The 11,230-nt window shown below is 39.8% G+C and overlaps 1 protein-coding gene across 7 annotated transcripts in view; it reads right to left on the bottom strand.

The window, feature by feature from the left end:
* Nucleotides 1-394: 394 nt before the first annotated feature.
* mef2aa (myocyte enhancer factor 2aa) overlaps nucleotides 395-11,230 on the bottom strand; it is a 69,689-nt gene continuing 58,853 nt past the window's right edge. For 5 of the 7 annotated variants that reach the window (XM_034085856.2, XM_071203502.1, XM_034085859.2 and 2 more), the window contains 5 exons: nucleotides 7,187-7,371; nucleotides 5,748-5,771; nucleotides 4,513-4,633; nucleotides 4,232-4,355; nucleotides 395-4,036 (listed from right to left, as the gene is read on the bottom strand). In XM_034085856.2, coding sequence (XP_033941747.1) covers nucleotides 3,655-4,036; nucleotides 4,232-4,355; nucleotides 4,513-4,633; nucleotides 5,748-5,771; nucleotides 7,187-7,371 — 836 coding nt within the window. In that variant the 3' untranslated portion in view covers nucleotides 395-3,654. The remainder of the gene's footprint in view (nucleotides 4,037-4,231; nucleotides 4,356-4,512; nucleotides 4,634-5,747; nucleotides 5,772-7,186; nucleotides 7,372-11,230) is intronic. The other 2 variants (XM_034085861.1, XM_034085860.1) reach the window with 1 other exon arrangement.

Raw genomic sequence — 11,230 nt, 5'->3', positions numbered from 1 at the left:
TCATCTATCCAAATCTACAAAATAAGTAAAAATATTAAACGTATAAATGTAGTGGAGTAAAAGTACACGATTTACCTCTGAATTGTAGTGGAGTAGAAGTACAAAGTAGCAGACAATTGAAATACTCAAGCAAAGTAGAAGTAGCTCAAAGTTGTAATGATTTAACATTGTAGTACTTTAAGATCTGAGAACCTCTCCCACCACTGGCTGCCATACTGCATGCACTCTTTATTCAGCATGTGTCAAATTAGTTCAATACCAGTTGCATTATTTTTAAATAAACATTATCAATCTGGTGATTTCAATAAGGATAATGTCAGAGAATGTTTTAACATACTGCATGCAGTGAATGAGATGCAACCTTGGCAAGATTCAAAGATGAATAGACATTGAGTTCAGACTGAGCATACACTGACATGTTTAATAAAGTTGACAGTTGGTACTGTTTGGAACTTCACAGGAGAACAAATTCTATGTAAGAGTTGTTTACTTCATTTTATACAGAATAAGAGAGATAACCTAAATTACACATTAAAAGCCAATATTTGTACTTTTGTGAAGAATACAAATTTTGTACAACAATATCTAGCATAGTATCTTAATTGTTTAAGAAAAAGTTCACTTGAATATTTATTGTATGATGAAAATAAAATAATACATTCAAGGGAAAGAAAATGTAGATTAACTTAAAATCTCTTTCGATTTTTGAAACAAATAATTTCATTATTGGCAACAAAGTCCAGCTTGTGCCGCCAAACGGTCTGAGCATTCAAACCGAAAACAGCTTCTTTTGTTAAGTGAACTATCAACTACAAACACTTACCAAACACGTAGTTCTGTTTATAAAAGCCATGAAGCGAAGCAGTGTACTCTTACACAGCAAAGTGAAGAAAGTCTTCTACAAAGGTTCATCGATTACCCTTTCTTTTCACATTCATTATTTGTGCACAATTTGGACATGGACCAAAAGAGCAAAGTATATCACGATGCATTCACTGTGCATTTTCTTGTGTGGGTCTTTTGTAAGAAGAGGCAGGTCTGGTCAAGTTTGAATGATATCTGCATTGTGTGTGTTTTTTTTACAGAGAGATAATAAAATAAAAATGATATACATCATTCTCTTTGGGATAAGGCATTTCCTCACTGTGCATATAGTTAGACAAACTACAAAATTCCCTGATATGTGATCAAGTGCTAAAGTATGTGCTCAACTACGAGGTGATGCTGCCAAGAGAGGCAGACTATTTTTGTTGTTGTGGTCATTTATTATTGCTATTTTCACCTGCTTTGTTAAACTAGATTACATAATGGATTACTATACATTATGAAATGTATATCTACCAATGTATATGAACATGAAGAGATTGCCCCAGGGTATCCAAATCAATCATTTAATCAAATGTATTATTGGTAGTACTGCTGTGGCACTTCAGGATAAGAGGCTAACAGTCAATCTATAAATGTGCTTCTTCCTGATGCTTTGTGGACTAAATTCCACCTGTAATGACATCATAATCTGTATATGTCGTGTGAATTGGGGCGTAAACTGCATAGATCAGTACTTTTTTATATTGAGAACTACCATGGAGCTGATGATGGGGCGGAGAGACCGCAGAAACACACAAGATATGTCACGGTGAATGCAGAGCGATGCCTTTCGCATACAGCAAACTTCTCATACAAATGTGTGCATCCAGCAGTGAGATTGGAGTCAATGGCATCCTGTTATCATGAATTAGCTGCTGTATTATTTGTGTGTGTGATGATGGAGAAAAAAACAAGTCACAGCCCCTTTCCCCCCCCCCTCTGTCACGGTCAGCATCAAAACACCTTACGCATAAATGACTTCAATGCCTTCAGATTTTCACTCTTCTGGCTCCTAAGGTTCCTAAGCCTAAAGTAGTACTAGTAATAGGGCATTGATAAAAGGTACACTTTCTGGAGCCAATTAGGGAAACACACAAGGGTTTTTGTACATAATCATGACTGACTGCGATATTTACAACCACATATGAACACAGGCTAAGCACTTTTGGGTGAAGTTTAACAGCCATGTTTATGTCTTCTGCTTGGGCCAATAACAGGATAGTGGAAAGGGCTTGGGAGATGGCATGTATTACTGCTGAGCTACATGCAATAACAATAGATTATTCTTCAATGTGGGACAGGGACCTTGGGTTTGAATGTTGGCAGTGTATTCAGCAGCTGCTGGTATACAACTACAATAGGAGGGAAGAAAAAAAACCTATTTCCCCTAGCCTTGTGATTATCCTTTACAAATCTGAAAATAGTGGAACTTTAATCTCACAGCATTGTTACAACAATGTCTATAGGACAAACAGTCATCACTAATAAAGAGAGAACAAAACAATTGGCCATCTGGAACCAAAACACACAGGAGGTTATGTGGATAATTCAATTTAGAGGAAATTACAGTAAAAGGAACATAATAGCAAATATTGACCAGTGAATGATCTACTTCTTAAGGGTCTACTCTTGTAAACTTGGCTGTAATCCACAAAAATATACTTTTCTTGAAAACGGTGATCATACAGTACATTCAGCACGTACTCACACCTTTGTGATATATATTAAAGTCGCTATTTACACAACAAAAGAAAAGGTTTGGCTCAAATGATCCATTTTACAAACAGAACAGCAAATGTTCATGGCTTTAGATATCAATTCAAGATCTTGTTTACACGACTTTACACTGTTTGCAATACAGCACAATAAAAAATAAAACAATGATGAAAGAGATGGTGTGTTTGAGTGAATTGTTAGGAAACCGTAGCAACTGTACAAAACGACACAAAAGAACAGCTTTGGCTTATATTACTGATGAACTGTTACATAAATGTGTTGATTTTTGCACCAGTTCAACTGGACAGGTTCGCATTATCTTAATTGCACATTTATATAACCTACTCTTTTCAATTTAAAAATTAATAATATGTCATTATTGCAATTCATTTTGATGCTCCTTTGTTTTTACCTCCAACAGTATTGTTTCATTTATTAACTAAGGTTGTCTCAACTGTTGTTAACTGTGTGGTGAAAAGTCCTGTATGGGTCTTAATGAACTTGTGGTCTCTGTACCCCTTATCGAATGAATCAATAAATTACAAGAGGTCACTTGAGATAAAAGGTCTTCTGTGGTTACAGCATGATTTGAAAAGATAGTTCTTGCATTGAACATCATATGTACGGGTCCTTAGCCTGAAAGCAACACAACTTTCTCTGATTGTTTGCAACTTGCGAGCACAACAGCAATACAGCAACTACATGTAAGTGTCTGACTAGACCAGTGCTTACAATAATCTACCGCCTATTGTTTAACAATTTTTCTTTTGAACATCTTCCTTCTGCAAACATCATCTGAATTGCACCAAGTACCTGTTATCACCTGCCTGTGCATGTAATTCAGTCCAGCTAACTGAGATTGTTTTTAATCCTACTGTATCAGTTTGTGAATTTACTTTAGATATCTCCTGACACGTTTTATAACATTTGCCACTCAGTCTTACAAATTGAAAGGAGTTGAATAATAGTATCATAATAATAGCACTAGGACCCTTGCTCTTTCTTTTATCCCTATGTCTAACCCCTCCCGCTCTCTGACTGGCTGGTGACTGGAGGCGTGATAGGGGCTCTTTATGTCACCCATGTGTCCATGCGCAGGCGCTTGACCGAGGGGCCCTCCCTGTCCTCGGAGCCAGCAGGGGGCCTACCCAGCCCCAGTGGGGAATGGAAGTCTGGCCGGTGGTCCTCACGGTCGCTGCCGTCGTAGGAGCTACAGGAGGAGCTGAGGCTGTCGGCGGGTGAACGTCCCAGGACTTCCTGTCGGCTGGACCCTTGCTGCTGCTGCTGCTGCTGCTGCTGCTGCTGCTGCTGCTGCTGCTGCTGCTGCTGCTGAAGGGGGAAGCCAGATGGGGTGACACGCTCCCGTGGCGGCGAAATGGGCTCGGATTTGATGTTCAAGCTCTGGCTGGTGTTGATAGAGAGGTTGGAGCCATGAGGTAGGTGACCTCCACCACTACAGAGAAGATAAGCATGACATTTTGTGTTCAGAATAAAAATGTGACAACAAATGTGAGGCACAGCACTGTAGAGAGCCAGGAATATGTAGATGTGGGATTCAGCATGATATCACAGAGCACAGTGGGTGTTGCATTTATGCGAGGGCGTCTGGAGAGTGTGCCTTTGTTTGGACGTGTGTTATGTTACTCACACCAAAGAATTAAGAGCTGCCTGGCCCAGTTGATGCTGTTGCCATGCCGACATGGAGCCCAGTGAGAGCCCAGGAGAGCTGAAGCCCTGTAGGGAGGAGATCTCCGCACTGCTCAGGGAGAACTCTGTGAAAACAAAAGCAGCCACACACACAGTGAGAACTCATTTCAGATACAACACCATGTGCCTCTGTGAAAAGAGCAAGAACCAACAGTGTGTTGTGCAAACAGCGCGGCTGAGCCCGTTCTTTTCAGTCTGAGAGGAGAGCCAGGACGGACTCACCAGCAGGGTTGTAGGAGGTGGGCATGCCCGAGTAGAGCAGGCCCTGGGGGGGTAAGCTGGGGGTGGTGACAGACACCACCGGAGTTGCCAGCTGCTGGGAGCTGTTTATCCTCTGGTTGTTCTACACACAAAAAACAGCATAAGCCCAAAATCTACCGCTAACAATTCCTAACTCTTATACTAAGAATTGGACATATTTTATTGTCATTGAAGACATTTAATTGAGATCCTTTGTAAAAAATACATATCGTTGTATATAAGGTTATCGGGGTAATAACAAGCGTGACCACTAGATGGTGGTGTAGCTTTGTGGATGTCTGATCTTTCTCTGATTCACTCCTGACCATATTTTTCCAAATATGTCAGCAAAAGATACATATTTCATGTGGTGAACAGGGATTGTCATATAGTCATTCAGATATAGTTTATTAAATATATGTTTGTAACAAATTGCAGATAAACTTTTACAATCAAACAAACATCTCTTAACTGAGCGGCAGAGAAAGGATTCTTCCAGAGAGACGTACAGTAGAGCTTCGGTGTTTTTTTTAAGTGCAGTGACCGACATGCAGTCCACTCAAACACACCTACACAGCACTGTGTGGTCATGCAGCAAACTACGCTGTGAGCTACAGATGCAGACACTCCAACTCCACTAATCAAATGCAGACATAGCTTCGAACAATAAGTAACAAATCCTCAGAGAACAATGTGCAGCTGCCAGCGGTTACGTTTGAAGCAGCATTGCATCAGGATCGAGTTGATGGCTTCCTTGCATATTTCCAACACTCTCCATCCAGATGACTTCACCAAACCCTAAGTATCTCACAGCATGATGTCATTTAAGATGATGTAATCTTCCTTTCCTTAGAACAAATATGAAATGATTTTGGTTTGTTACCCAACACTTGTAAACCCCTCCAGATTGTGGCTATACGATAATAGTTAAAAAATGCAACATTATTTGCGCTACGCTTTCCCTTTCCTTTTCTCTCAAACTCCTGGAGGTGACTAACATTGACGTGTTGGCAATAGGGGAGCCAATTCAACAGGCTGAGGCAATTTTCACAGGCCGACCCAAAACATGCAGTGACAACAAAAAAATGTAAACGTATTATTTCTGGCAGTTCAGAGAGCCAATCTCCTTTTGGAGCACTGCATTCAGTCTTGCTTGTGTGATTTCCTGGAGCATGTTCAAATATCAGCCATTTGCCCAGGCATTTGTCAAAACTCACCAAATCCATTTCCTCCTCCTCCGACTGCCCTCAACAGAAGAGAAGAAGAGAGGCGAGGTTACAGAAAAAAGCACCTGTAAATCGCTCTGGAAAATAGCAACGGCTATCTAGATTTTACAGTAAAAGGGACATTACGGAATCTAAAAGAGTGGATGACTTCTGCAGTCATTTTGAATTTCGACATTTTATGTCTGTTGTTTTATTCTTAACTGAACCATACTTTCCAAAGCATTGGCCAGAATGTAACCTGTCTTGATCTTGTGATAATGAAGAAGAAGAAGCAGACAAATTCCGAACAGAATTAAGAACAGAGAGTAAATAATTGTTATATATATTGACCGACACGAACATAACTCTGAATGTGAAACTGCAATCATCTCATAGTCATCAGAAATTACATGAAGTAACTTCACTGGTACCAACAATGACTGCATGATACTTAGCAGAGTATTTCAAATCCTCTCTTTTCTGAGAGAGCAACCAGCGGCCCATCTTCCATCTTCTTTGTGCTGTGGGACATACTGCGACCAGGCCGGGTCTGTCTTAATACCCACACTCAATCAATAGCGGCAGGAAGACACGACAAGGGCGACAAGATATTATCTGGCTCACACCCTGGGCCCCTGATTAAGTCTTCATCTACACTCTGTCACACTGAGATGTGATTAATTTAATACCATTATGGCCTAATGACAGGCTGTCTGGAGACCTGCCACAGCCTCTACCACTCCAACAGAGCCTTCCTCCCACCACCGCCTAACCTGTTTCAGACCTCTTACAACACTTCCTGTCCTGCTCCGCTGATTCCACATGCCGACATGGTAACACACAGTTGTTTAAAAACTGCTCCAGGCTATGTTCTGCAAAAGGAGGAGCACCAACAGTAACCCTTGGTTTATTTACCAAACACAATCATTTTCCTGGAGTGGCTCCTGTTGCTGACAACATCAGCAACTCGCAATGTTGAAAATAGAATATTTGCTGGCCACAGGCTGAAAAAAATCCCCCATGTAATATTTGTTGCTTCATGTTGATTTATGACCAGCAGAATTTAGAGAGAGTTTAGCCTCAGGTGTTCACTGTGGTCAGAGCTCTCTGCACCTTCATTAATATAATTAGAGAAAGCCTCTTAAATGTGAATAATTGAGTGCGAGTTATGACACCTGGGCTGCAGATTCTTGGCTCTGCCCACATGTTAATAGAGGGAGTATGCAGCACAATAATAACGCTGCACAATGAGTCCCAGTTGGCAGATAAACACAGTCTTTTGAATGCTATATCGATGTGATAATGTCAAAAATAGTTGTGGCAAAATCCCAGCAAGATTGTTCTATGAAAGTCTGGATGGCACTGAACAAAGCTCTGGTCTGCCCTGCAGCAGAGGTACTTAAAGACCCTTTAGCTGGTGATGCTTGTGTGCAGTGGAGTGCTGTACTCACCAGTGGGGGCATCATCCCTTTGCTAGACGGAGGGATAACAACCCTAAGGTCTGGCTTACGGCCTCCCATTCCCATGTTCCCTCCGGGGGGTGGTGGAGACTTGGTGGGCATGACTTTACCCAGGCCATTGCCGCTGGGTGAGCTGTGGATGCCCGGAGAGCCCCTGGAGTTCACAAAACCGTTCCCTGCAGAGGTGCACAGCAACAGAAACACATCATCAAACTACAGACTGTGACTGACAACACTCCCAGTCATCAAGAAAGCTCTCACACAGTGCTGTTTCGCAGCCTGCTGCAGCACGCAGCGTTAAGTGTTTCCAACCCTCTGGGAAGTTTTAATAGACTTGGATAATTATCCTGCACATTTACAAAAATAAAATGTCCATTTCAAAATTGATGAGCCTTTTATTTTTATTGTGAATGATTAAATCAAAGTCAATTCTTTCTTCATCTTGGGATGAGGAGCAGTTCACTGACAAATGTACTGTGACTGCTTAAAAGAAATAGATGAAGCCATTACAGTTGAATAAAAAAACAGTAAAAGATCGCTCGATGTTGTTTTTGTACATGGTGCACACAAACAATAGCAAAGTGTTACAATCTTCCTCCCACATTCACACCTAAATGTTGGTGGCATGTCATTAGTCATTTCCTTTTTCTTTCTTTTTTAAGCGTCACACTCGCTGGACAACCATCCCCTTTAAAGGGTAAAAATGATACACACTGTAACATATACCGTATGTTTTATATTTTTGTAACACAATATAGATGTCTTTTTTAAATACTCTGCATTTGGCTTATTCTAAATTATATGAAATGTATCTCCAGAATACCAGCACAAAGAAAATTTGCTTCTACAGTATGTGTCCAAGTACATTTGCGACAAACCTGACACATTTCAGAATAGAATGAATAATAAGGAAAAATAATTCATTCAAAAAACACATCTACAGTGGCAAAAAATAAACTGTAAACTAGCTTCATATAGTATTTGTATTATAAAAAAATTAAAAACCAATACATTTTCCATATCTTTTTCCTGACCTTCAGTACCCTTTTATAAATTGCAACAAACTGTATCACTCATTTGAACAACATAGATGTTGCAAACTTTATTAAAGCACTGAAATGTTGTTAACAAAATAAGTGAACAAAAGCGATGTGTCATGTATGCTTGACATTTATATAATTGATCACATCTGAGTTAAAGTTTCAACCATAAACCTTTACTATAAATACATGTCGAAATCCTGTGAACAAGGGGAAGAAAGAATAAATGTTGTGTAGCACTGCATCAACAGATCAGTAGCACTTCAACATGTTGACTCTATTGTGTTCAGTGTATCCCAGTGAAACACTGTGTGCACAATGAGTAGGCTCTTGTGTATGAACATAATGGAACAATAGCCCCTCTGACTGCAGATAAGGACAGTAACAATTCAGGGTCAAATAAACAGTTATGAACCCGACAATTGTATCTTACAGCTGAATCAACAGTATACAAGCAGCTATCAGCGTCAGTTCTGGCTTTGATCATACAACACTTGGCTGCAGCAAGAACACGATGTTTACAGAATTAGCGGAGTAAATGTCCAAGGCCCTAAAAATAGCAAACCTGATTAAAAGCAGTGAAGATGTCATTCAGTGCGAATTATATATTTGCGCAAATAGAGCTTTGCAAGTGAAAATGTTCTGATAAAAATCACTGATGCTCCGATCGCCGGAATCAGTATCGGCCGATACCGATCACCGATCCGATCGAGTGGGCGGGGCCTATGGGGATCTTCCATTTAAAGTGATGTTTACAACTCAGTTAATGGGGCTCATTCACTGGTGCTTCCACAAACAACAACCAACATAATTATTACATTCAAATTAAGTAGGCCTACATTATTCAAGTTTACATTAACTTTGGATAATAACACCGGAGAAATTAGCAGAAGCGTTCTCTTTTCCTCTCTCCCCCTCTCTCTCTCTCATGCGATCGGCTCTCGCGATCGGCATTATTAGAGAGCACCGATCGATCGGCAGAGAGTGAGTATAGGCCGATATCGATCAGCGTCCGATCGATCGGAGAATCCCTAAAAATCAGTGAGCTGTGATCAGGGCCGGCACTCTGCATAGGCAGTATAGGTGAATGCTAAGGGCGCATCAACCCATAGGGGGCGCCGAAAATTGAAAAAAAAAAAGAAAAAAAAGTTAGAAATTAAAAACATATTTATTTTTATATTTCATAACAACACAATTTCCCGCTTTTGGATCAACAAAGTACATCTTATTATCTTATACTAACAGAACTACGCCTATATTGCGTACAGCGCCCATAAACTATGGCACACACACCCCCCCCCCAAAAATCAAGTTGAACTGCCCCAGCCCCAGTAAAAACCAGAGGTTTTAGTGAAATTGTTCTTTTTTTTAAATAATGCTTTTAGTGTGCAATTATAGGTTTTAATTTTGTATTTGTGTTCATTTAAAATAAATCAAACTCCCAAAAAACGTACACAGCTTCTGTGTGCTTTTATTAACATTGGAATTTACTGTGTAAGCGGCCGCGGGTGGGAGAGCTTTAGAGAGCTCTCTCCTGAAAGACTGAGCGGCTCAGAGAGGTAAAGGCACACCTTTATATGATCATTATAGTTATAAAAAAATAAGAGAATAGGTGAAAAACAGGTATAAAATACTATATGACAGTACAAAAAAGTTGTTATTAATAAAAAGAGTGATTTGTAAAATATCCATAAAGAAAAAAAAAATCTGCTTACAGTTCTGTTTCATATGGGTGTTGAGAGATGTATCCATAGATTTCCTAATGTTGCTCTCAAAGTGCACCAGATTGATGCTTTTAACTTCAATATTAAAAAAAAGTCTTCCCGGGGGTGCATGCCCCGGACCCCCCTAGAGGAGGTGAGGTCCCCCCCCCACTTAAATAATGTTCAAATGGATAGGAAACTAAATACAGTTGCACACATCTTGTGTCCATATCTTTTGAATCATAGTAAGTGTAAGAGTCTGCATTTGGGGGGGGGGGGGGGCGCCAGCTAAAATCTTGCCTAGGGCAGCAAATTGGTCAGGGCTGTGATAGTGTACTTGTAACAGAGATTCTGAGGAAAATATTAAAGAGTGTCATAGCAGAAAAAAACACAGTTAAAACTTATAGCATTAACAAAGGCTTAAAAATGAAAAAGGCATCAAGTTGGTCACTAATAATTGGCCCATTCCACTTCAAAACACCATTGTATATCGAACAACAAAGATATAACAACACATCCCTATTACTTTATATTTTTGTACCTGAAATGAACATATACTTTATTGCCAAGAAAAGTAACAGGCTTTGAGTGTACCCTGAAAAGGGGCTTTTTCCGTTCTCTTTTGTGTCATTTAGACAATAGCTGCTTCCTGGCAATTTATTTATTCAATCAAATACACTTGTGTCAGCTTCCCACTAGCATTGTTTATTGTCCTTTATACTGTTTTTCCAAAGAAATGTTACTATAATAGAGGCAAGGATAATAAATGTCTAAAATATGAATTCGTTAAGAAAAGCTGTTGCTGTACAATTATAACATATATTGGTATAAAATGTATGAATGCATTTTTTTTTCACTCAAACTGTTTCTGTTACCATTTCAAGATATCTTTGTTCACTTGTATACCGACATATGCTGGGATGATAACAAATTGACACATTGCTAGTGCATCATCAGGCAAAGACAGACAGAACTCAGTGTGGTGTTCACTGCCTTTTTTTAATGTTGGGTTAACCAACCTGAGTTGCATTTGTTGTAACTTCCTCTGATTAGGACTTCAGATGTCTGATGATTAATAATTCCCACACTTGTTTCAAATAAATGCCAAGAAGGGAACACATGTCTGAACAAGTACTCGGACCACAAAGATAATTTTGAGCCAACGTAACAGCCACAAGTTAAGACCCAGCCTTCAAGCAGGGACATTTCAGGTTTTCTTCTAAAGTCTATCCTCACTCCATACTCAGACTTCTGTAATGGCTTGGTTCGGCCAATAAATCATCTGACTGAAA

Source organism: Pseudochaenichthys georgianus, chromosome 6 (genome assembly GCF_902827115.2).
Source record: "Pseudochaenichthys georgianus chromosome 6, fPseGeo1.2, whole genome shotgun sequence".
Lineage (NCBI taxonomy): Eukaryota > Metazoa > Chordata > Actinopteri > Perciformes > Channichthyidae > Pseudochaenichthys > Pseudochaenichthys georgianus.
The sequence above is the reverse complement of the archived record's forward strand: the minus strand, read 5'-3'. Positions and strand labels throughout refer to the sequence as shown.